Source organism: Phocoena sinus, chromosome 9 (assembly GCF_008692025.1).
Source record: "Phocoena sinus isolate mPhoSin1 chromosome 9, mPhoSin1.pri, whole genome shotgun sequence".
NCBI classification, from domain to species: domain Eukaryota; kingdom Metazoa; phylum Chordata; class Mammalia; order Artiodactyla; family Phocoenidae; genus Phocoena; species Phocoena sinus.
This window is the reverse complement of record NC_045771.1, coordinates 97,622,866-97,649,832: the sequence shown is the minus strand read 5'-3', so window position 1 is coordinate 97,649,832 and position 26,967 is coordinate 97,622,866. Positions and strand designations below refer to the sequence as shown.

The window sequence follows — 26,967 nt, the reverse complement described above, 5'->3', positions numbered from 1 at the left end:
CCTTGACGCCCTCTTGCTGTGTTTACTCAGCTCCTGTCACCTCCCTGGTCCGCAGCGCCAGGAAGGGAAGGTCCACGTGCTCTTCGGGGACAAAAATCTAGATTTTTTTTTTTAGCAGAACCCCATGTGTCCTGCCCTGAGGGACACAGGGACACTGTCTGGGACAGGTGGAAGTGGACACAAGTGTCGGGTCTGCGCAGGGACCTCCTCAGAGGATTGCAGCCTTGAAGGTTATGTAACAAACACTCCAGCTCCCTGGATTCTGGGTTTAACAGAAATCAGATAATTGCCTAAGGGTTTGGGAACAGTAGCCAGGAGAGCAGGTGTGAAGGACTGGTGGGGTCTGGACCCACCCGCTGAGCACGGGCAAGGGTGGGCTCAGATAGAGGGGCGGGGGCAGGGCCCTGGAGGGATGGGCCGTCCACGCCAGGCAGGGCACTCCCATGGACAGGGCACTCCCTCAGACAAGTGCCTGGTGACCACACAGGGCTAATCAGCCTCTCCTGGCCTCACAGGATGGACTGCTGTGATCATCTGAAGCATGTTAGACACCCTCCACCACTTCTCCCTAGTTCTCTCATTCCTTTTCAGGATGTCTCCAGCATTCTAAGCAAGCGATGCTGGAGTGGCTTTTCGTCTGTAATTTATGAACGTGGATGTCACAAAGTTTTCTGCAATCCTGTTCCCTTCCCTGGCCCCAAATGCCTGGGCAAGGGTCCCAGCCATGGACAGCGGAAATGCTGGAGGCACTGGTCACTGATGCTGGTTTCCTCCCTATCCGTCCCTGGCCACTGTGTCCCTGGTGGTCTCGGGGACTGCACAGGAAGCCACTTTCTACCCTCTTGGAGTTTCTGAGGCACCATCCAGGCCCCCAAGCTCAGCAAAGTAACTCTCATGTCCCGACACCCTCCCCATGGGCCACACTCTTTGTGGTGCAGGAACCACTTCCTGTTCCCAATGCCACCTCTGGTCGGGATCCCGTTACCCTCTAACCGTCCAAACACAGTACGAGTAGTCTCACTGTTTTAAATTATAGAACCTAGGGCTTCCCTGGTGGCGCAGTGGTTGAGAGTCCGCCTGCCGATGCAGGGGATACGGCTTCGTGCACCGGTCCAGGAAGATCCCACATGCCACGGAGCAGCTGGGCCCGTGAGCCATGGCCGCTGGGCCTGAGCGTCCAGAGCCTGTGCTCTGCAACGGGAGAGGCCACAACAGTGAGAGGCCCACGTACCGCAAAAAAAAAAAAAAAGAATACAAAAAAAATTATAGAACCTAGTAGACTAATGCTTGGTTCCACCTCTAAAAAGTCTGACCCCTCTCCAGGGCATCCCTGGGCCAGGCTGCCCTGCCCAGCTCCTCCCTGCTCTGCCCACAGCACAACCCCACCTCCATCCTTGTCCTTCTTTCATCTCCAGAGAATGTCCTTTTCTTCCCGTCTACCTAAATCCTGCTGTTTCTTTTTTTTTTTTTTTTTTTGTGGTACACGAGCCTCTCACCGCTGTGGCCTCTCCCGCCACGGAGTACAGGCTCCAGACGCGCAGGCCCAGCGGCCACGGCTCACGGGCCCAGCCGCTCCGCGGCATGTGGGATCTTCCCGGACCGGGGCACGAACCCGTGTCCCCTGCATTGGCAGGCGGCCTCTCCCACATGAGAGGGATATGTGGGTGAGCAGGCGGCTCACCCACATCTTTTCCTTAAGACTCTCTCCTCCTGTTCAGTGACAAAGCCTCTTCGTCCGCCATGATACTGTACAAAACTAGCTTCTCCACAGGTGTGGTGACAATGAAAGCAATCTACTCCCCACCTAGCTCTGGTGGTCACACCTTGGAAGGAAGCATTATCTGTAATGGATTAATTTATTAATACTATGGCTACTCTTTCAAGATCCATTCAGAATATTTTGTTAAATTCCAGAAACATGAGGTCTGGGACGTGCCTGAGGCTGTGAGCCGGTCCTGGACCATCTGGCCTCAGGGCTGCCCCTGGCCAGCCCCCGTGGCCTTACCTTCTTTCCCTCGGTGTCCCCGCAGTAAAACTGCTCAGCTTTAGTCTTGCCCATCACCACGGGATCGGCAGCCTCCAGGTGGGAAGGGTTCGCCACCAGCGACAGGGTGATGTTCCTGTCGGTCACACGGTTGATCCGCCGGTGATACATGCCCAGGTGGTACTTCACGTCTCCAGAACCCTGAAGGTACAAACAGTCAGCCTTTATCCTGGGCATGGAGATGCTTACTCTTCACGACAGCCCTGTCCTGTGTTATTTCTCCTCCCAGAACCCCCATTCCTGGAAGGATGGAAAGCCTTTCCCCAGAATGGCTCTACCTAGGGCACAGGGAGAAGGTCCCTCAACCAGAGGCGCATGTCCCAAACCCCAGCGGGGAGGACTGCGGGGGCTGCCAAGCCTCTGATCTCTCTTTTCTCCGGGAGGTCGGCCACCGGCCACCTCCTTTGCGAGTGGTATGGAGGATCCCAGGCCCAGGTGCTTCCGGAGAAACAAGTGGAACCAGGGTCTGGTGTGGGTCGGAGCTATGCTAGTTTCTAAAAGAAATCAGGTGTCTCACCTCATCAGCTGCCTCCAGCTTTGAGTCGAACTGACAGAAAATCTGCTCCAGCTCCTTCCTGATGACGTTTGCAAGCACGTTCAGCCGCCCTCTAGTACACAGAGGAGCGAGCAGGGCCTGAGCTGTGTTCCAGGCAGCAGGCAATGCTGTTCTAGCCCCTTCCTCCCCCGATGGACAGGCAATGCCTCGATTTGCAGCCCGAGAGGAGCTGAGAGCAGAGCTGATGTGGGACACTCAGCCTCTGCTTGCCCGGCACCCAGGGCCACGACGAGGTGGGAGGAAGAAAGGTAGAAAACGGAGAAACACTGCCGGCCTGCGGCGAACGCTCCACCCTCAGCCTCCGCTGCCGCCTCAAGCTGAGGTCTCCGCTCCACGTCACCGAGCAGCCTTCCCTCTAGGTTAACCTCCCTCAGTGGTGATCCCGACAAGGGCATGAGGCCAAGATGCCTGCCTAAAACCACTGTGGCCTTGAGTGTGACAGTGGCTACCGAGGGAGGGGGATGCTGTGGCGATGGCTGTCCCAGGACAGGGGTGCAAGTGCGTTCCAGGCGAGCCAGCCTCCTTGCTTGCCTAGTGCCCCACCCCGTGCTCTGGATGCATGAAAGGCAGCCAGGTACCTGTGAGGCATCCCCATGATCACGTAGTCCACTCCGTTCTCACTTGACTTGTCAATGATGGTCTTGAGGGCAGGAATCAGCACCTCGCAGCCTTCGAGACCAAAGCGCTTCTCAGATGACCACTTCCGCTGCAGGAACTCCTCAAACCTGGACAGGAACCAAGCCACTCTGAAGAGCCAAGTCACCAGGGCCAACCTTGCTCTCATGGGGCTGTGGCCACGCTCCAAACCCACCCACCCCTGTCAACAGGCTGTGCCACACTGACGGGACCAGTGCAGCCCCATACCTGGTGGAGCGCACTAGCCGGGCCAGCAGGGTCCGCTTCTCCTCATTGGTGAACTGCATGATCCCAGGCGTCTCGAATTTCTGCCGGATCCACTGGCACTGCTCCAGGTCATTGATGAACATGAACTCCACCCCAATGTGCTGGCAGTACGCCATCTGTTTTTCACGCACACACACACGATCAAGGGGATGTCCCCCCAGGGGTGTTGATTGCCCACTCAGCCAGAAGGCTGGCAGAACAGGTGGCCTCCCTTTCAAATGCAACAGAGCCAGCTGTGACCTGGGGCACCAAGTTTGGGCCCACAACCTCCTCTCACTCCGAACCTGGCCATGAAATACTTCCTCCACAGAGTACAGAGCCCAATAGGCAGGGAGGGGACAGTGAGAACCACTAAGCCGAGACATGCTCCCCTCATGGCGGGAGGACAGAAGCACCAGCCCAGGGACGGGGAAGCTCCTGGGGAAGACAGGTTCTCTGATCTCAAGGTCAGACTGTGCCCACCACCCTGAGAAAGAAAGGCCCTGTGCTGCCGGTGGATATCACAGCTCAGTGGCCACTTAAGTTAGCAGGCTTTTATTTATTTATTTTAAAAATTTATTTATTTATTTATTTATGGCTGCATTGGGACTTCGTTGCTGCGTGTGGGCTTTCTCTAGTTGCGGCGAGCTGGGGCTACTCTTCGTGGCGGTGCGCGGGCTTCTCGTTGTAGTGGCTTCTCTTGTTGCGGAGCACGGGCTCTAGGCATGCGGGCTTCAGTAGTTGCGGCAAGCAGGCTTCAGTAGTTGCGGCACGCGGGCTGCTCAGTAGTTGTGGCTCATGGGCTCTAGAGCGCAGGCTCAGTAGTTGTGGCGCACGGGCTTAGCTGCTCCACGGCATGTGGGATCCTCCCGGACCAGGGATCAAACCCATGTCCCCTGCATTGGCAGGAGGATTCTTAACCACTGCTTTTAGGAATTTAAAAAGCAATGCCCTGGTGTGACAATAATTTTTAAAAATTAATTAATATATATATATTGGCCACGCCGCACATCTTGTGGGATCTCAGTTCCCTGACCAGGGATCAAACCCAGGCCATGGTAGTGATACCGCTGAATCCTAACCACTAGGCCACCAGGAAACTCCCGACAATAAGTTTTAGAGCCCACAAATGCCTTTCAACGTCTTCGCAGCAGCCATGCTGACCAAGCACTTAGAGGGCCAGGTTCTGCTTGGTGGTTCTGTCCGTGACCCCCTTTGGTTTTCACAACAGACACGGAAACTGGCTGGCACAGTGCAGGGTGAGGATGCACCTGGGATCCCAGTGGTGGGTCTAGATGTGACACCAGAGCAGGGGTGGGCACCTCTGCATGTTAATTCTATGATAATGAAACAAAGGGACATTTGCCTGAACTCAAAATAATGGCCAACCACAACGTGCTCTCGCTATCATCCTAGGCAAGAGGAGGAAAATCTTGCCTAGGGACAAAAAGAGGAAATGGATCTGGGAAAGACCTTGGTGTTTAAGGTGTTTTCATTAACTCCAAAACTATATTTCCCTGAGGACACCTCATGTGATAAACTGGGAACTTTTAAACTGGATGCACAAGAAGCCCAGGGATGGGGGGTGCTGGCCTGCCTTCCCTGACTTCAGAGCCAGCGCGAGTCACCACTTCCACCGGAGCTGTACAGTGACAGTGCCCTGATCTACTGAGCCACAGAAGAAAGTGTATTTCTACACAAACACATTTGAGAAAACATGGCCCAGCCACAGCGTCTGTTAACGTGAACCTTGAACCTTCCTCCATCAGCTTAAAAAAGGGTGCATCTTCCCTGGGACCCAAGTCTGAGTTGTAAGCCTAGCAGAGAGGAGAGGAAGGGGTGGGGAGAGAGGGGAGGGGAAGGGGAGAGGGGAGGGGAGGGGAAGAGAATGAAGGAAGGGAAAGGGGGAGAGGAGGGGGAGGGAGGAAGTGGGGAGGGAAGAGGCGGGGAGGGAAGAGGCGGGGAGGGGGAGGGGCTCCCTCCTTTACCCATGGAGGCAGGAGAACACGCCTGTGCTCCTTATGCCTGATGGGCAGTATGTCCAATACTGAACAATTAAAGGCTCAAAGGAAATTATTGGGTCAAAAATAGTATGTCTCCATTATTATCAGCATGAATTTAGCTATTAACTTGGACACATAGTTACTGGGCCCCTGGATCATATTTTGTTTCTCCTGTTCTTGGCTCAATCCCCAGGAGAAAAGGGCAGGGAGTTTTAGGTGCCGATTCTTAGCTTCTCTCTCTAGTGAGACGTTAGGAGGCCAAGAAATTGCACTCGCTCTAAATATTCAAAGAGCTGCAAGTTGATTATTATGTCACGGGACCAAGAACATACTTAAGCTCTGTCAGCTCACACAGCCGCCCAGTGCACGCACATGTCACGTGCAAACATACCTAACCCACCATCATTGGGTGAGTGTACACAAATATCTGTAAACAACGAGAAGGGGTATTCCGAACTGGGACAAGTCAGAATGGTAGGCTCTCTTGGAAGAGCCCTGGACGTGGGGCCCTCTGGGGACAGGGGGTGCTATGGCTGGGACCCCTGGAGTCCAGGTCCAAGTGTCCACAACAGCCCAACTCCTGGGTTCTGGCACTGGATGAAATGAGAGCCGTGCATGCCTCTCTGCCCCTTTCAAATGCTGGATCAGTACAACCTGGGGCTCGAGCAGTCGCTTGTAAACACAGCTGCATATCCCTATCTCTGGGAGATTTGTAAAAATGCACATTTCCAGGCTCCAAAACCAGAGCTGACTCAGTTGGTCGTAGGTGGGCCAGGAATCTCCCCAGGCGTTCCTATTCAAGTTGTTTTGGGAATGACACCATTTATTTACCTAATGCTTTAGGACACATTTTTTTTTTTTTCCTGGTACATGGGCCTCTCACTGTTGTGGCCTCTCCCATTGTGGAGCACAGGCTCCGGAATGGCCCATGGCTCAGTGGCCATGGCTCACGGGCCCAGCCGCTCTGCGGCATGTGGGATCCTCCCGGACCGGGGCACGAACCCGTGTCTCCTGCATTGGCAGGTGGACTCCCAACCACTGCGCCACCAGGGAAGCCCAGGACACATTTTTTAAAGTCGGAAGCAAAGTCTACATTTTGTTATGGTTGATTGTAAAAATAAAAAAGCATGGAATTTCATCAACAAAATAGCAAAAAACAGAACAAAACAATTCCCCTTCCCTTACATTAAAAAAATATATAGGATCAAGAGAAAAACAACCTAGTCTGGAGGTCTCCTGCCAACACAAGTTTTTAGCAAGTCCACTGGAGTTTTCTGGAAACGACTTGTGTTTTCTTACCTCCAGGCGCCGGATGATCTCCCGCAGCGGAAGGGCCGACTCCTGTCCCCCGATGAACGTGGTGGTGGGCAGGTGGAAGACCTTGTCCAGGTCAGACTCGTCCAGCCCGTAGAACCCTACAGGGGTGAGGAGAGATGGGCACAGCCATACGGGGGCCACAGTTTAGGAAAAGGGGGAGGGACTCCCCAGGGGAGAGAAAAAAGAAGAACAAAATCATAAAAACCTCTGTTATGTATGAAAATAAATACTATATTACAGCCAGAAACACAAACTTTAGCAACAAACAGAAGCTGAGTATATTACTGGCATCACAGGTAAAGGAGGATAAATTCATATGATGCATATATTAGTCCAGTGCACCAATTATTCATAATTTAGAGAAAAACGTATTTCAAGGCCCCACAGACACAAAGCGATTTAGGTTTGAAAAGGCACTGGGTAAGTCAATCAGAAAGCAAATGAAAAACAGTTAAAGAGAGAATTCAAGTAGAAAATGAGGAACTGGACTAGACTAGGTCATATATGTCTTAATGGTGATGGCGTTTGTGTGTGGTGAGTGGAAGCTAGGAGACTGAGAAGTGAGGGACAGTCACCAAGAAGCCCAGTGGCCTGCGGGAGAGCTGCCAGGCAGCAGGGCAGAGGCTTCCACAGCCACCTCTGATGAAGGACGGCGCCATCTCCTGGAAGACCTCCAACTGCACATAAAGACCCATCCTCCAGACAGCGCTCATGAGTCACAGATCTGATTATCGCTCTCCCCAGTCCAATACCGACACGTATTTACTGACTAATGGCTAAGGAACCGACTATCACTGACTCATCACTGCTATTTGCTGAGCACCACGTGCAAGGTGCCTCCTCATCTGAAAGCATATTTCAAACTGACAAACACGTGATAGAGTGGAGGGGCTCTTTCCAGGGCATTATGCGCTTGATTCATGTTGCAATAATTATCAAAGGGGAAGAGACTTGGAGGAAAACTGTCCAGTGACACTATAGGTTAGGCTCCCACCCACAAGATATTGGCTGGAGTGAGGCAAGGTGCAGTTCACAATCCCAGACGCCAGGATGAAATGTGAAACGAGCACCCACAGTCCCTAACACCTGACTGTGCAAGGTCAGACAGTCTCCCATTTCCTGGCCTAATTAAGTGTAAATAAGACAGAAGGCCCAGTAAGGGACCCAAGCAGTCGCTTGCAAACACAGCTGTGTATCCAAATCTCTAGGGAATTTGGGAGATTTGTAAAAATGCACATTTCCAGGCTCCAGTGCCAGGACTTGACTCAATTGGTCATGGATGGGCCATGAACATCCCTGGATGATCCTATCAAGCTGGTTTGGGAACCACAGCTTTTATTTATCTAATGCTCTAGGACACTTTTTTTTTTTTAACTTTTAAAAGCAAATTCTATGTTTTTCAACCTTTTTTTGTTTTATTAAAACAAAAGCAACCTGGCTTTTTTTCACCTTGGGGTGGTGGTGGTGATGGCAGAGTGGCTTGGTTAAGCTATGCACCCATTTCCTGCTGTTATTCTATCAAGAATGAGGATGGGCCATCCCGTGGGCCTGATAAAGCATGGCTCTGGCCCTTCACAGCTCAGCTCTCAGTGTTTATGGAGGAAAACCAGAGTTATTTGGGGGACACTTTTCCTAGCTCATGGGAACACTCAGCAGTGGGGGCTAAGGGAACCAGGGTATCCAAGGAGTGCACACTCTGTTGGGAACAGTTTGAACATTTTGATTGTGGAGTTAACCAACAACTGGTGTGTCCCAGAGGAGAACGTGGGCTTGTCGTGACCTTTCAGCATGAAGAGCCCTTGGCCTCACCACATGGGTGATTCTTCATTTCCATCACCGTGAACTGATCATTCTTGGGCTCTACTACTGAACTTCAAAACTGCTGGCCTTGCTTCTGAGTTCTTCAGTCATTTGACAACTTAAATCTACAGATGTCTGGGAAGGAAGTATAGACATATGCCTACCTATTCCCCCACCAAGTGCAACTAAAAACCCCAGATATCATATATAAAACAAATGCAAGATTACGCCAAAGGGTGGAGAAAAAAGCCAACCAGCCAAGGAGGTCCCTGGGTTTCCTTTTGGGCTCCCATATCCCAGACTTGGAGCAAAGAATGTGGAAACTTCTACAGGTGTACACAGAAAAAGCCCCAACAAAAGCTGCTCTCTTTAAAGGACTAGGAGAAAGGCAGCCTCGCAGGACAGAAAACTTTTAGACTGTAACTGCTCTGTTCCACCCAAACATACGGAACACACTGCAGTCCCATCAACACCCTTGTCAGGCTGCAGTGCACTCTGACCTCTGACCCCACCCAAAGGTTTCAAAGAAGGCCCAAGAAGAAGCCCAAACTTTCATTCCCTCTGGGAGGTAATGCACTAGCCCACTCCCCCACCCTAATGTCAACAGAGACTTTGGGGCCCAGAATGTCCATCTCCACCGGGGAGTAACTAGGTGGGCCCCTCCCTACCAGAGCAGTGTTCAGAGGAGCCTTGCTATAACAAAGATTTCAACAAGATCTCATCTCATAATACCCAAAATGTCCTGGTTTCAATATTAAAAAAAAAAAGAAAAATCACTTATAACAAGAACCAGGAATATGTCAGATTGAACGAGAAAAGATAATCAATAGACACTAACACCAAAATGACACAGATGTTAGAATTATCTAAGATTCTCAAGAAGCCATTATCAAATGATTTCAGTGAGCAATTAAAACATGAGACATGAAAAAAAAATTAAGTCTCAGCAAAGACACAGAAAGTCTCTGCAAAAAATTAAGATACAAAGAAGCACCAAATGGGAAATTTTGAAACTGCAAAATATAATAACCCAAATTAAAACTTAGTAAACAGGCTCAATGGCATTATCAGAGGACAGAGGATCAGTGAACTTAAAGGGAGAACAGAAATAAACCAACCTGAAGAAGACAGAGAAAACAGATTGGGGGGGAAAAAAACGGAAGAAAGTCCTAGGGACATGTGATGCTGTAACAAAAGATTTCACAGCTGTGTTGATGAATCCCAGAAGGAGAAGAGAAAGCGGGAGGCTGAAAACTTCCCAAATATGGCAAAAGACTTACTCCACAGACTCAAGAAACTCAGTGAACTCACAAAATAAAGCCAAAGAAATCCATGTCAAAATATGTTACAATTAAACTTCTGAATTTAAAGACAAAAAATCTTGAAAGCAGCCAGAATATAGTGACACTTTGTCTAGAGGGCAAAACAACTCAAATAATAGTGGATTTCTCAACAGAGGACAAAACAACAGAGGACAAAATAATAGAGGATTTCTCAACAGAAGCCATGGAGACCAGAAGGAAGTAGCACCACACTTACCAAGAGCTGAAAGAAAAGAACTGCTTCCCCAGAATCCTATATACAGTGATAATATCCTATAGGAATGAAGGAGAAATCAAAACATTTTCAGATGAAGAGAAGTAAGAGAATCTGTCATCCTAAATGAATGGCTAAAAGAAGTTGTAAACAGAAAGGAAATGATACCAGAAGGAATCAGACAGGAGGAAGGAAGAAAGAACATGGAACTAAAAAATACAGGTAAATAAAAGGCTTTCCTTCTCCTCGTGGGTCTTCTAAATTATGTTTGATGATTGAAGCAAAATTTGTAATATTATCTGATGCAGTTCTAAACATATGTAGAGGAAATGTTTAAGATAACTATATATTTTACATGGAGAGAAGGAAGGAATGTAAAGGGAGGTAAGTACACTTCACTTGAACTGGTAAAATGATGACACCATTAGATTGTGATAAGTTATGTAGTGATATAACACCTAAACAGCCACTAAAAGGGCTAAAAAACACTAAAAACACAAAGAGAGATGATCAAAAAGACTACATATAAATAAAAATGGAATTTTAAAGTATAGGTTTAAAAACCTAGAGGAAGTCAGGAAAAAGAAAGCAGAGAAATGAATAGGGCCAAACAAAATGAAGGATAAAATGGTAGACTTAAGCCCTAACATATCAATAGTTACATTAAATATAAATGGTCTAAATATACTACTTAAATGACAGAGATTGACGGAGTGGATTAAAAAAACAGGACTCAACTATATGCTTGACTTCAAATACAGTGATTTAGGCAGACTGAAAGTAAAAGGATGGAAGAAGATATGTCATGTAAAACATGTCCAACAAAAGCAGGAGTAGCTATATTATCATCAGATAAAGTATATATTAGAGCAAAGAAAATTACTAGAGACAGAGAGGGACATTGTATGATAAAAAGATCAATCCACCCAGAAGACATAGCAATTCTAAATGTGTGTGCACCAAACAACAGAGATGCAAAATATGTGAAAAAAAACACACCAAAACTGAGTACTGAAAAGAAAAACAGACAAACCCACAGTTCGTCTGGAGGCTTCAAAGCCCTTCACTCAATAATCGACTAAAAAAGTAGATAGAAAGTTGCCAAAGATATAGAAAGACTCTATAACTGACAGGATCTAATGGACATTTATAGAACACTTCACCAAACAACATCAGAGTATGCATTCTTTCCAAATTCCATGGAACAAATGCCAATTCAGACCATATAGTGGGCCATAAAAACACCTCAACAAATTTAGCAGAACTGAGGGACTTCCCTGGTGGTCCAGTGGTTAAGCATCTGCCTTCCAATTCAGGGGATGTGGGTTCGATCCCTGGTCGCGGAACTAGGATCCCACATGCCATGGGGCAACTAAGCCTGTGCGCCGCAACTAGAGAGAAGCCAGTGCGATGCAACTGGAGAAGCCCACGTGCTGTAACAAAAGATCCCGCGTGCTGCGACTAAGGCTCGATGAAGCCAAAAACAAAAAAATTTAGCAGAACTGAAATTATATGGAGTACATTCTCCAACAACAATGGAATCAAACTAGAAATCAATAAGAGAAATATAAAAGGAAAATCTCCAGATTCTTGGAAACTAAACAACACCTTCTAAATAATCCATGAGTCAAAGAAGAAATATTAAGGGGTATCAGAAAATACACTGAACTGAATGGAAATGAAAATACAGTATGTCAAAGTTTGTAGGACAGCTAAAGCAGTTCTGACAGGGAAATTTATAGCAGTAAATGCAAACATTAGAGAAGAGGAAAAGGCTCTAATCAGTAATCTATAAGATCTTACCACAAGAACCTAGAAAAAGAAGGAAAAAAAAAAAACAACACAAAGAAAGCAGAAGTAAGGAAATAAAAATAAGAACAGAAATCAATGAAATTGAAAACAGCAAAACAGAAAAATCAATGAAACAGCTGGTTCTTTGGAAAGATCAGTAACATTGACAAACTTCTAACAGGACTAACAGAAAAAGAGAAGACACAAATTACCAGTATCAGGAGTAAAAGGGGATATCAATACAGATCCTGCAGATATCAAAAAGATACTAAGGGAATACTATGAACAACATACACTTGACAACTCAGATGTAAACAAACCATTCCTAGAACAACACAAACTGCTGTTACCCACCCACTATGAAAGAGATAACCTGAATAGCTCTAACTTTTAAAGAAATCGAATTCATAAATAAAAAGCTTCTGAAAAAGAAATCCAAACCCATATGGTTTTGCTGGGAAATTCTACTGGATGTTTAAAGAAGAATTAACACCAACTCTACACAGTCTCTTTCAGGAATTAGAGTAGGAAGAAAACTTCTCAGCTTATTTTACAAAGCTAGAATTACCCTGATACCAAGAGCAGACAAAAACAGTCAGAAAAAAAAAAATTACAGACCAATATTCCCTACGAATACAGATGCAAATACATATATATATAGATGCAGCAACATGCACAAAGAATTATATACCATGACCAACTGAGGTTTATTCCAGCAGTACATGTAAGTTGGGTTCAATACTTGAAAATCAATCGATGTAATCCACCATTGATCAGGAACAAAGCAAGGATGTTCATTCTTATGCCTCTTAGTCAACATGGTACTGGAAGGTCCAACCAGGGCAATTGGGCAAGAAAAGGAAATAAAAGGCAAACAGATTGGAAACGAAGAAATAATTGTTCCTATTTTCAATTGAGATGATTGTCTACCCCCAAAATTCTAAAGAATCTACTAAAAAAAAAAAAGTCCTAGAATAAGTGAGCTCAGCAAGGACACAACATAGAAACAATCAATTGTACTTCAAGATATTAGTAATGAATAGATTGGACACTAAATTTTTTTAAAAACAGGAAGTACTGACATGTAAATCTAACAAAACATGTACAGAATTTGTATGCTGAAAACTACAAAAAGCTGATGAAAGAAATCAAAGATCTAAATAAGTGAGACATACTATGTTCATGGATTGAAGGGCAACATAGTAAAGATGTCAATTCTCCTTAAATTCATCTATAGGTTTAACACAATTCCTACCAAAATGTCAGCAAGAGTTTTTGCAAATGTAGACAAGCTTATTCTAAAATTTACATGGAAAGAGACAGGCCCTAGAACAGCCAAGGCAATTCTGGAAACGGAAAATAAAGTTCAGCAGCTACAGTAATCAAGACAGTGTGGTACTGGTGGAGAGACACACCTATTGAAAGAATAGAGAACCCAGAAACAGACCCACTGAATAAGTCCAACTGATTTTTGATAAAAGCGTATAAAAGCAATTCAATGATAAGAAAGACAAACTTTTCAGTTAATGGTGCTGGAGTGATTGACATCCACGGGCCAAAAATAAACAAACCTTGATCTAAACTTCATATCCTATACAGAAATGAACTCAAAATGGATCACAGAGTTAAATGTTAAATGCAAAACTATAAAACCTTTAGAAAAATACAGGAGAAAATCTTCAGGATCTAGAGCTAAGAAGAGAGTTCTTAAACTTGATACCAAAAACATGATCCATAAAAGGGAAAATTGATACACTGGACTATAGAGTTTAAAACTTTTGCTCTGTAAAAGACCCTATTAGCCGAAGAACAGAAGAAACAACACAAAGGTCCTTCAGTGAGTAAATGGTTAAAACAATTCTGGGACATCTATGGCAAGGAATGCTACTCAGCAATTAAGAAGGAAAAAATTAGTGTTAGAAAAGCATGCTGACTGGAAAATGCCAATTCCAAAATGTTACATATTGTGATTTGTAAAACATTCTTGAAGTGACAAAATTATAGAAATGGAGAACAGAAGAGCGGTTGCCAGGCGTCAAACATGGGGGTGGGGTAGAAGGGGAGTAAGTGTGGCTACAGAGGGGCAGCAGGAATGACCGCTGGAGTGATGTAGACCTCTGTGGCTTGACTGCTGTCAGTGTCGGTATCCTGGTGTGATGTACTATGGTTTACAAGATGGTACCACTGAGGGAACTAGCTGAAAGGCATATGAGAATGTCTCTGTTATTTTTCATAACTGCATACAATTATTTCAAAATGAAAAGTTTAATCAAAACTAGAGTCTCACAGACATTATAAGATGGAGGAAAAGAGAACTTCTGAGTGACACCTGGCATGGAAGGAAGACTGGCCACTGTGGTGAGTGACAGCAGGCAGATGACCCCCGGCACCCCACTCTGGATTCTTCAAAGGTGCTCTGCCCAGAACCAAGGGTCATTAAGGACTCCTTACTTCATTAAGTAATGTTTTATCAGTACTTCAGTTGTCCTTCAAACATGGGAAGATCAAAAGGGAAAAAATGCCCAGGAAGCAGAATCTGAAAGAATCCAGAGTCCAGTCAGAGGCATAGTGCAGGATGTGGAGGAAACGATGTGCCAACATGCAGAATGTAGTGTGGCCTCAGGTCCCCGCTGGCTACAGCAGGAGCTAGAGACAGCCTACGCTAAAGACGGAAGCCCAGCGAAGCGATGGTGAGACACACGTGGAGGTGAAAGTGCTCTTCAGAACACAAATGGACAGAAGCTAATATGACATGGTAAGTAGCTCTACCTGTTGGATAACAGCTATATGACAGGAAAAACATATCTCAAGACAATTAACAAACTTCAAAACACTCGACAGAGTTGTGTCAACTTTCCCCAAATTGCATGCTGGGGAAAGCTGCACATCCTGCTCAAATGAAGTCCTCAGCTCCAGAAAAGTGAAAGGCTCGTTATTTTCATACCTCCTACTGTTAGCATTCGAAGTCGTTCCTTGAAAACTGCAAGGTCTGAGAGGCAGAGTGGGATAGCATGGGTGAGTACAGAGGGAAAAAGACAGGTGAGTTAGTTTAAAAAAACCCCAAACACCCAAAACCCTACACCATTACCGCAGGAACAGGTAGCACAAACACTGTCACACAGACATAGACACTGAAGGAGAACAAGGGAGGGGGGATATGTGGTCTGAGAGCTACTTTGATAAACATGGAAACGGTTCATGAACAGCTGGAATAAGGTGAATCTGAAGGAGGGAAAGGCCGCTCCCTGAGACCGAGAAGCCACCGTGTGGTGGCAGCTGAGACCTCCTCACTTCCCCATCCTGAACAAGTGGGCGACACAGAGCTCTCCTGGGAAGCCAAATCCACCCAGTCCAGACTGCTTTGGGATGAAAAAACTGGGGAAAAGAAAATGAAAAAGTCTAATTTTTGTGTCCCATTCCTCAGAACTGGAGCATCAGGCAGCAGACTAGACCCAAAACCTCAAGCTCCTGCTGGATTCTAAAGAGTAGAAGGTAGGTCCTTGGTCTCCCCTCTCGATAAGGTAGAACCAGGATGGAGGAACTCAGCTGCTGAGGACACAGGCTGAGAGCCACACACGTGCACAGCTGCACACACTCCTGCCCCACACCTGGAAGCTTGCCTGGCGCTAGTGAAAATCAAGATGTTGATCTGGACACACAAAATGCCTCCTGACGCTGGTTCCCTGGGAGGGTGGGCCTGATGACTGAGGGGTCAGAGCATGGTCACCGGCACTGTGGCTGCTCCCTGCCCTGGGAGTAGAGAGGAAGGCCAGCCAATGCATCCTTGGACGCTGATGGCAAGAGCTCTGACTCAGAGAGGACAGAGATGCCTGCTCTGAGTGAGTAAAGCTCTCCTCCTCGCCCTCGAGGACGGCAGCACCTACCAAAGACCTCAGAGCCAGTGGCTCTCAAGACAATGGAACGTCCAGGTCCTACACAAAAGCATGGATGCTTTGCTTAAGGCAAGGATGAAGACTCTTCATTTTCTCCTTCAATCCTCATAATCAAGACATACGACCACGCCAAGGAGCCATAAGCGTTGCCTGTGGGACTATCTCCCCACCTCCCCTGCCACCTCCCCACCCGCCGCCAGCCTCAAAGGGAACTGCAAACGTGCATCTGTTAAAAAAAATCTAGGGACTTCTCTGGTGGCACAGTGGTTAAGAATCTGCCTGCCAATGCACGGGACACGGGTTCGAGCCCTGGCCCGGTAAGATCCCACATGCCACGGAGCAACAAAGCCCGTGCGCCACGATACTGAGCCTGCTTTCTAGAGCCCGCGAGCCACAACTAATGAGCCCATGTGCCACAACTACTGAAGCCCGCGCGCCTAGAGCCTGTGCTCTGCAACGAGAAGCCACCGCAATGAGAAGCCCGCGCACCGCAATGAAGAGTAGCCCGCACGCAGGAACAAAGACCCAACGCAGCCAAAAAATAATGAAAAAAATTAAAAAAAAAAAAATCTAAAGGCAATACGGTAAAATGTTTACATTTGTTCACTCTGGATACTGGATACGTGGATGCTTTTATTCTTATCTGCACTTTTTGGATATTTTAAAAATAAAACACAAAGAAAAGACAAAAACCGAAGGAGAGTGGAAAGAGAATAGATATTCTGGTTGTCATTTACAGAAAGCGCAAGGGATTCCCAGCACCTGAGCGCTTTAAAACATTTTTAAAAATTACTTCTTGGTGAGCACAAGATGCTCTGCTTGAGAGACAGAGAACGGCTGAGATTTGGCCGTGTTGCTCCTAAGTGAAGCATAGCCGGCAATAAGCAGGGATGTGCCTTGGTCTGCCAGTTCCTGGGCATCCAGGACGGAGGACACCCCTGCAAGGGGATGTACCCACAATGACCTTAGCTTAGCCTGCCCTCCTGAGTCACTTGGGGAACCTGATCCCAACTCTTCACTCAGTGGTCTGGTGGCACCACACACTCACTGCACACAGCAGCCAATAAATGCTAAGTAAACTGCTCCCTATTGTTCTGAAATTATGAAAGTAGATTAAAATTCAACTCTATTTTTAGCTCATTCTTCCCAGCCATCAAGGGGGCAAAACTCAACCAGAAAGAACGCTCTGGAAGGTCAGAAGGGTGGGGAGACTTCATTTCCTGCTGTGCTGGACATGAAGTAGCTAAAATGTTGCCGTAATCTGGACTTTTGAATTGCCCTTTTAACTATTTAACTCAAGCTCATTTCCTAAGACTGACAATTTGCAAACACTAATGGTAAATACAAGTTTCACGCCTTCCTCTCTATTTACAGAATTTGTTTTGAGTTCTCCTTTAATTATGTTTAAATCTCACATTTAAGTAAATTTCAATCGTTTTGTCACTGTGAATAGTTATACTATAGAATTTATATAGAAACCACAGACGATGGCACTTTTAAGCTGGAATCTAACTCAAATGCTGCCCTTGGAAGAGGAGAGGAAATGGAGGGCAAGAGCTAATGAGAACTTTCACCATGTCCCCACCCAGCCAAGGGCAGCTCTGCTTAGGCCAGAAACAAGACTTCCCCACGCCCCGTCCTCACCCCAGCGAAGCAGGGACTGCATGCCAGCGCAGGACTGCAGCCTGGAGGGGGAAGAGCGCACAGGCTGTCTGGAGTTGATTTGTTTCTACTTAAGGTGGCAACAACCCCGACCCCAAGGGACTCGCTGTCAAAAGCTGCACGCTGACCCTTCTTTAGGGCCAACCAGGAGAGGCCTCGCTAAAAAACCTGATCCCATCTGGAGACTTCCCACCTCTCCCGAGGGAGGAATGTGGAATGTGTGCCCAGGCATCTCAGGTTGGAGCTCAACTCTCCTCCACCCGACGCGACATAAATCAAGATGCGCTTCTGGGGGACACCTGGAACCTAGCTCCTAACATAACACATCCTGGGAAAAGGCCCCCCTTTCCTAAGCAGTCACCGCACATTTCTAGACCATAACCCACACCTAACTGAGAAACTGTTCTAACATTGTTAAATTTTAATCAAAATAATCGATAACCCCACCATCTGAATGATATTTCTGTTGCATTCACAGTATGTTCTGTGTGCACGTGTCTCACGGTGACCCTGACATGCTGGGACCATCCAGCAGCTGGAGCATGTCGGCCAAGTCGGCTGTCTACCTGTTAACACTGGCTACCAGTGACTGCAGGGGCCATGAGTATTTCTAGGATGTTAGCATAGGGAACCTAGGCCAGCGTTTCCCAACCTTCTCAGAATTGGTCAGAAAAGGGCAAGAACTCAGTGGAAACTTTTCATATTTTCCACCTTATTAAAAAAAATTTGAGGGGACATCAGCCCCGCCTGCCCTGCAGACCTGCACTGGCTAGCGCTGCCCTTGGGAACGGCTTCCTGACTTTACCCAAGGCTCGCAGCTGGTCCTCTGGCCCTCGTACTGCTCCAGCAACAGCACAATGCTCAAATGCCTGAGGGGTGATCACCGCCTGGGCCTCGGTTTCCCCTCAAGAGGATGGAGAAATCGTGCCGCATCCACCGGGAGAAAGGAAGGGCAGCTCAGAGGTGTTACGAGTGGGACGCAGGCTTGGGGAAGGCTTCTGTGCAACACAGGACACCAATGCAGTCACTCACTTACCCCAGACCAACACGTGGGCCACGCCGACCCCCCGCTTTGGCAGGTCCCTGCCCCGGAGCTACCCTGTCTCGTCACTCAGGGTGCAGCCCAGTCCTTACTACTACCAACTCCTGTGGGACCCACTCTGGGTTATTTGCTCCATTTCTTGGTTTCTAAATATATATCTTTACCAGAGAGACCAGCAGCTACTTATCTCAAAAGATTATTAACAATCACAGTGGCTCACACCTTCATGGAGCTTAGTAAGCTCCAGGCACTGTTCTCAGGAGTTTATTTAATTCTGAAACAACCTAACAGACGAGGAGACAGAGACAGAAGCACACAGCTAGTCCTGGCAGAGCCGGGCTTCCACATAGGGAGCTGGCTCGAACCCAGGCCCTGAGGTTCGGATAAGATGGTGGGCAGGAAAGTGCTCTAGGGACTGTCCAGTGTCCCTGAACAGAGCGGTCACGTTGGACCAGTTGTTTTCATAAAGACCTACATACATCAAGAGTGAGATAATTTAAGACTAACTTTCCTACACTAACCCCATTGATCATGACCTTCATGTCACACTATTTTGAATTCTCGGGATGCAGTGACCTTTTCTCCTGCACAGGAGGGGGCTGCTGCCCAACTTCTCCTGCTGTTTCTGAAGGGCTCCCAGCTGGAGGATGCCCAGTCTTCCACAATGAGCTCAGGAAGTTCTGGGCCACCTCTGTCTCTGGCCTCGCCATGCTGACGCAGAACCTCACAGGGGCACACTCGGGGCACTATTCCAGAGTAGAATGTAAGGCAAGGCCGAGATGGCCAAGAAAGAACTAGGAAGAAGGACAGAGGTCCTGCCTCTGCCCCTGCCCCTGATGAGAGCTGTGAACTGAGGAGCCAGGCAGCATCAACAGGCCTGGGGGATCCCACCCTTCACAGACTCCTGGGCTGGGATGGCCTGGGGGGCGCTTCCAAGAAAGCCCCGCCTGTGCCTGTGGGCTGCGGCGGGCGCCATCCCACCCTGACCAGTCTTGCGTGGGACAGAGAAGAGCTCCGGGCTCCCCAGGCAGTACTAATGAGCTGGGAACCACCGAAAAAGGTCCGTTTTTATACCAAGAAACTAGCAACCAGGGATGGCACAAGGAACAGGGGAGGTGCAGTTTCCGACGGGAGAAGGAGACCCCACCTCCCCTGTGCCTTTCTTGTTTAAATGCTTGACTGTGCATGGGAACGCCAGCCTCTGTGGCCTGTGCCGAGCTGGCTCTGCAGTCATCCTTTTCTGGAGAGACAGCTCCAGGGCACAGGGCCCTGAGCTCTCATCAGGCAGCTGGTGCCCTGGGGCTCGCAGGCCTCTCACGTAGAGGGGGTGCTCTGCCCTGGACCTGGAGGGGACTCACGGTGCTGAGGGGGCTTCAGCGCTGGTGAGCACAGGTTGGGTCGGGCCTGGGTGCTGCAGGGACTAAGTGGCGAGGAAGAGGAAAGGAGCTCCAAGTGTCCTCGGGGACACTGCAAAGAGAAGCTCACTTCTGGGGTGCACAGTTGTCACCACTCAATAAAGTAGCAGGATTAAGCTCACGTCCTGCCGACAAACTGAACTGGCCCTATTTAATCATATTCAGGACGGCTTCTCTAATCTTTCTTCCAAAAACTGCTAAAGTGCAGGTACAAAGTAGAAGAAACCCTGCATTACCTAGGAGTGTTTCTGAAATGAAGACGGAGCAGAGACGAACCTCTAACGGCAGTCCCAGGGCCAACACTGTTTGAAATCCAGCCTTACCTGACTAGTGCCTGACCTCCCACGTCACAACTCGGGACACGCCTCTTAAGGGCATTCGGGCACCACAAAGCGTTAGTGACTGTTATTCAGGAGGCAAATTTCGTCCCCTCCCAAAGAGCAGCGTTAGGCAGGTAGGTAATCATCAGTTTTATTAGCATGCATAGTGTTTCTCGAAAACAACCTGGCCATTTAAAAATTAGTCACGTCGTCATTTCTGCAGCACAGGTTAGCAGCACGGTGACTTAGAGCAGGTTAACTTGAGAAAGCAACCGCAGGTGTGAGCCCAGCCACGCCCCTCTGCTCAAGACAGAGGGGGTACGGTGAACGGGACTACAAGCGCCCGCGGGGACGCCTTCCAAAGTTTCCTCAGTATGATCACCGGCATTTGAGAATCGAGACACCCAAACTGCACCACCTGCTCTGGAATTCACCCTGTCAAAGGCAGGCCACACCGTGCTTCAGAGCAGACAGTGTGTGACAACGGTCCTGAGCAGTGCCCCGTCTGGGGCAGCACTGCCCTGAGATCTGGAAACCGAAGCCAGACGAGCTGGTCTCTGGAATATCTTCTGACCCGCCTGCCTGGGTGGGTCATCTTTTTCTCTGTGCCACAAACCTTTTCTGCCCCCAAATTTTACTTTCCAATTTTGAGACTTAGACAATTGAGCTCATACGATCTGGCTGAAAAGCTGAGATAAAAATAACTTGCCCAAAACACACTAAGGCTACATGACTGATAAATGTCAAGTGATCAGAACGAAGGAAACTTAAGAGTCTTTCCCTTCCGCCTGTGGACGTCCTGGCTGCCACAGGCTGGGACACAGAGAGAGGAGCCACGCAGCGCAGCGCTGGCTGCTCTCAGACCCTCACCAAGTTTGTCTGTGGATGAGATAATATCAGCGGGCACGGAGGAGTCCAGATCAGCATCCAAAATTCCCAGGGGGTCCAGCTGTGCTACATGGTGCCCTCGTATCTACAAATGGGCCAGCGATGGAGAGGGAAGGACACACACAAAAGGACAGGAGAAAAAAAAGAGGGAAGGGGTAAAAAAAAAAAAAAAAAAGTAAAATTACATTAAAATTAGTGTTTACAGATTAATTCTCACCCACGTTTGAAGAAACAGTTACTGGAGCATCATCAAAATTTACACAACTAATTCCGAGAGGATCAAGTTTTGCAATGTGGTGACCCCTGACCTGGAAGCAATAATACAAGCAGTCATTAAGCAGGTCCTGTGGGCTGTGGCGAGGGGTAAAAGTTGCGCTTGGTCAAACCTTTCCCTGAGAGTGCCAATGAACCCAAACAACAATGTCAGTTTGTAAAAAGCCTTACAGTAGTTTGTTTTAAAGCACTATTGTGCATAAATGCACTTTTATAAAAAGGGGATAAGCTCCTCAGGTTTTGATAAACCTGGCAGTCTAAAAGGACCCACTTCTCGGGATCCTTCACAGTTTTCCGGGATAAACAGAAATGGGATATGCTGGGGACTTTAGCTCCAGCGCAAAGACCACTCAGCTTAGAACACGAAGTCCCTAAGGAAGGGGTGGGTGCGGCCCTGCTGCGTGGGTCAGGGCACAGGGGGCACAACAGCAGACGGCTACAACAGGGACCTCAGTGCCTGATCTGAACCATTTAAAAGCAAAAAGACACGTAAAATCCCTTCCAATTTTGTTTCTTTAAGTCTTGGATACTTTATCCACTGTTTCTTGCTAACAATTTGGGAAGGGGAGCAGCTGCTGAGAAGTCACTTAAAGACTAACAGAAATGACTGAGGCTGAATAAGTCAGGCAGTGGTCAGCACACACCAACTGTGCCTCTTTCTACAGAAACGCCCACTGTGAATGGTGTGCGTCTCGTCATTTGCCCTGGGGAGAGAGCCTGACTTGCCAGGCTCCAACAGGACAGACCCACCCTGTGCTACCTGTCCTGACACCTGTGGCAACTGGCCCCGTGGGCGGAGGGGAACGGTCCACATGGCCGTTTCCAGGAAAAAGAACATCGGAGAGAGAACTCTGTGGTGTGACACCCCTGCTACATTGCAGCAATGCCAGAAGAGGCAGCAGGGGAGCCCATGTCCTGGGAGCTCCCAGAAGGGCCTCCCCGGGCCCGGTTTCTCCTCCTTTCCTCCTGAGAACTATTCACAGACCAGGTGGTAAGGTCTGAATTCTGGGCTCTTCTCCACACCACGCGGATATCCTGGAAGGGGCTTCTGGGCTCTGAGAAAGGCCATGGAAGCCCTTGGCTCTGCATGAGCCTCCTCCAACGGGGCTGACCACTGACCGGAATGCTCCTGGAGAGGTGGCCCCTCTGCAGGCTCAGCTGCCCCTCACCTGCCTCTCCCTGCTTCCATGGGCTCTGCTTCTGTCCCCAAACCCTACAGGTTCATTTTGTCTTATTGCATTTGGGCCCTAGCAACTGAGAAGGGGAGCAGCACACCCCTCCCGGTCACTGCTCCCTCCTGGGCATCGGCACTTCCCCTGACGCCCGGGCACTGACCGCGTTTCCCTGCTCACAAATCATTCTTGCCAAGCTATGGGAAGAAATAAGGGCAGGTGCTAAAGGCGGCAGAGGATCTGCTCAAACAGGGTGAGACTGCCTGGGCTCCTTTTCTCTTGTCATATGTCATTTTTGCCTCCCTCCAGCCCAGAGCAGGGAGAGAGAGAGCCTAGTGTTTGGTGGGGGTGAAAGTTAAGCGACAACCTTCATGGGGTCAGCAGGGCACTCTGTCACGGATGGCTGGCCACAGCCACCTTACCTGGTAGGCCCTGATGAGAGACTGCACTGCCAGGTGATCCTCCACCAGCTTGTCCACGTTGGGCTGAACCTCCACCAGGGGCTGCGTGCTGGCCACAGCTGACAGGGAGCCCAGGCTCAGGGGGAGCGGGCTCTGGTAGGCGGTGCCCGGGGGCGCTCCGGCGTTGGTGTTTCGGAAAAAAATGTCCCATGACTGAAGACAAAGAAGGAACACACATGTCACTCCGTTGCTCCCCTAAGGGCTAGGACTCATTTTTAGCCAAAAAGAGAACTGTTCTTGGCAGATAAGCCTTGATTATGCCCATCTACCAGTAGCCTGGTTGGGTCAACTTCTTCCTACTCTGGACAGCCTGCTTCTGCCCCCAGAGGGTGGCTCTCTCAGAGGCTGGGCCCCTGCTTCCATCATTCCCTCAGATGCGCCTCCTCACCCCAACCCTACGACACAGATGCCCTCCCATCAAAAGCCCCAAGGCCCAAGGCCGAGCAGCTCTGCCCGGCTTGCGGGTGCCAACTGCTTCCATGGCAGGCAGCCCAGGAGGCAGGTGAACAGAGGCCTTCCTGCCCCATCTGTTCCCTGCCTAGTCATCCGGAAGACCAATGCTCGTGGCCCTCCTGCCTGTAGGGCTGCAGCTGCCCCAGGTCCTCAAACCCCAACTGGGCCTCCTCAGGGGAAATGAGTGCATTTAGATCCTCTTTCCAGACCACAGAGGCGTGGCACAGCTTTTGGAGCCCAGGCCTGCTTGCTTGTGCTTTCTCGCCAGACATAAAACAGAATCAGGGGGACTTCCCTGGTGGCACAGTGGCTAAGACTCTGCGCCCCCAACGCAGGGGGCCCAGGTTCGAGCCCTGGTTGGGGAACTAGATCTCAACACGCATGCCACAACTAGGAGTTTGCATGCCGCAACTAAGGAGCCTGTGCGCCGTGGCTGAGGAGCCGGCGAGCCGCAACTAAGGAGCCCACCTGCCGCAACTAAGACCCGGCGCAACCAAATAAGTAAATAAATATTAAAAACAAAAACAAAAAAACCCCAAACAGAATCAAGGCCTTTATGTAAGAGCCCGGAGCTTGGACCTGTGAAGCCTGAAGCGTCCCCACTGACCCCTACAGAAATAGTCTTGTCACTAAGGGCTCAGGGTGTGCAGTCGGAGGCAGAACCTTAAATCTGAGCTCTGAGATCTTGGCAAATAACCTAAATTTCTGTGCTCAGTTTTTTCATCCGTAAGATGAGGACAAAAAAAACTATATATTCTTCATAGGTTTTTTTGGGTAAAGACTAAAGGCATTTAGCACACAATCTGGTAGGCAGTTGGCATTACTGGTAGTAACTGGTATTACTACTGGTTTCAACTTCCTTTGTGCTAATGTGAACTAACTCCTCTTCCTATTATTTTTGGCTATTTTCTATTTGATTCAATTTTTTCTTTTCTTTTTTTTTTGGCCATGTTGTGAGGCTTGTGGGATCTTAGTTTCCAGACCAGGGATCGAAACTGTGCCCCCTGCAATGGAAGTTCAGAGTCCTAACCACTGGAGCGCCAGGGAATTCCCTGATTCAATTTATAATCTGCATAGACACTGTGAACTATAATAGTTTATCTCATATAAAGACGTGAAGCTTAAAATAAAATTTTAAAGGTCAGAGAAACTAAGACTTAATAAAACTCCATTGCCAAAAAGTATGTATTAAAAATCAGAGAGTTTAGAAACGTGAAAACATTGTCTTTCTTCTCTGCCATGCATTTTCCAGTTTCTAAGATTCTTCTGTCAATAAACTCTGGTTAGACTTCTTGAAAAATCTGGAGAGGAGAAACTTCACTAGATTTTTGTTCGCCCTCCCAGTTAAGTGCTACCAAGATGTTGTCCAGATGGGCTCATCTGGGAGCTTGGGCAGGTATCGAATGGGTCTATCTATGTCTGGGCAGAAACCTTGAGACTGGTCCTGAAGCCTGAAGGTCTTCTGGCTTTTTCAGGGAGGCTCTTTATGACATGTAGACAAACAGACTTGGACGGTCTGAGAGATGGCTGCATGCTGCCGCCAGTCACAAACCCCTGGGATGCGCACAGGCCTGGAGCATCACACAGGGCAGCCCGGCCTCTCACTAAAAGTGTTTCTGAGGGGAGCTTTCCAGAATGTTTATATCATTCTACAATACGAACATAGTCCTTTCATATTCAAAAAGATTAAAAAAATCAAACTATTAGGGAGATGATAGCACAACACGGTGAATATACTAAAAACCAGAACTGTACAATTTTTACATGTGAATTCTATCTCAATAACAATTTTTAAATGTTTTAACATATCTCACTATTCAAGGTTTTACTGTTTTTACCTTTCTGGTTAATTTTCAGCATGTCAGGTGATGGTAGAAGGGAGCTCTGGGGTTCTCTGTTGGCAAAGGCCATAACACCGACTGCAGAGCACCTTGCATCACGTGACCTGACAACCAGGGGCATTCTACACCCAGGGCTTGGAACCTCAAGACCATTCTCTCCCTCTGAGTCCTCTAACAGGGGTAAAAGCAGGAGGCCCACCAGAGAAAGCAACCGACTTACTCTTGGGAGAGAAAGGAGAGGATGCCCCAGGATCAGCAGCCTTGGGTAAGGTAAGGCTGCCCCAAGCTCGGCACCCACCTGGTTCCTTACAAAGGCCTAAGGAACAGACACGCTAGACACCCCCAAACATTTCTGATTCTATGAGCTCGTACAGCAGGCCATGCAAGCTCCACGCATTCTGGGAGCAGCTCTGGCCCAGGGCTCTCCCTGACCCCCACCCATACCTCCAGTAACCAAGGGCCTGGACTAAAAGGAGCCCCGCTGATAGGGTAGGGGATGCGGCAGGAGTCAGCCCAGCCCTGCACGGCAAGAACCAACAGCACACTGTTCCTGCCTTGTAAAACCTCATCTAGTTTCTGCTTTGCCCCCAGCGGGCTCTAGCACTGGCGTCCCCACCCTTACGTGTGTCCACGCCAAGTCCTGCTCTGGACATATACCCTGGGGCTACAGGGGGGCTGAAGGACAGGGCATGACCCTGAAACCAAGTAGCCTCTGGAGAGCAGCACACAGGATCCCAACTTTCTTCAAGCCTTAAACACTGTCTTCTTCCCCACAGAACGCATGAACACATGTGTAGAAATGCAGCGGCAGTCGCCCAACAAGACCTTGGATGGAGAGGGTCCCCTGACTGCACGCCGACCCCTCACCCTGATGGGCACCAGCTGCTGACAGACCCAGAGCCAAAAGGCATAGCAAAAACCACAAGTTCACCTCTCTTTAGAAAAATCAGCTTTGAATAACAAGAACAGTAGTGGCAGCCACAGAGGTAGGAGTAGTTACCACACTGATGTTCCAAGCACCTGGAATGCCAACTGCAGCCTCCTGGGGAGAGATTCAGGCAGGCAGGACTGACACAGTGTGGTCACCAGGCAGAGATACTGATCAGGTTAAGTAAGACAGAGCAACCCTTACATAAACAGCGTCTCTCAGGCTGGCTTACCCTTGCCAAAGCCAGCAAACAATAAAATCAAAGGATTTCCAGGGCTGACACCCGGAGGGCGCAGGCCAGGCCCCTGGGTGGCGGTGGGGCGGGGAGGGAAATCGCAGTCATCGGGCCTCCTCTCTCTGACCTTCTTTTGTGCTTGGGATAAAACTCCAGGTGATTTTCAATTGGCTGAGGACAGCGACACAGACTGAAATTCTGCTCAAGCTGGAGGCGGTCAGAAAAAACTGGTTCCTACCAGTATTGCAGAGAGCTGGGAACCACTGGGAAAGAATATGCCAGGAATGCAGCTTCCTCCGGTCCCGTAATTCACCCCCTGCTGCGCACGCTTCCCTGCAGCTCCGGCAGGCCCTCCCCTGCACGCTCTGGGCAGGTGTGGGTACCTGAACTCAGATGAGGGCCCGCCCAAGGAGCCCACCCCAGCAAGCCCCCTTCCACCAGATCCGATCAGTTTG

General features: G+C 48.7%; 1 protein-coding gene across 5 annotated transcripts in view; it reads right to left on the bottom strand.

Annotated features, from left to right (window-relative positions):
• The window catches only part of OGDH (oxoglutarate dehydrogenase), a 76,166-nt gene that overhangs the window by 24,429 nt on the left and 24,770 nt on the right, over positions 1-26,967 (bottom strand). For 2 of the 5 annotated variants that reach the window (XM_032643844.1, XM_032643843.1), the window contains exons 3-9: positions 23,017-23,208; positions 21,132-21,234; positions 6,785-6,900; positions 3,465-3,619; positions 3,179-3,325; positions 2,562-2,652; positions 2,006-2,185 (exon numbers count right to left, since the gene is read on the bottom strand). In XM_032643844.1, coding sequence (XP_032499735.1) covers positions 2,006-2,185; positions 2,562-2,652; positions 3,179-3,325; positions 3,465-3,619; positions 6,785-6,900; positions 21,132-21,234; positions 23,017-23,208 — 984 coding nt within the window. Of the gene's footprint in view, positions 1-2,005; positions 2,186-2,561; positions 2,653-3,178; positions 3,326-3,464; positions 3,620-6,784; positions 6,901-21,131; positions 21,235-21,366; positions 21,458-23,016; positions 23,209-26,967 lie in introns of those variants that run through there. The other 3 variants (XM_032643842.1, XM_032643845.1, XM_032643846.1) reach the window with 3 other exon arrangements.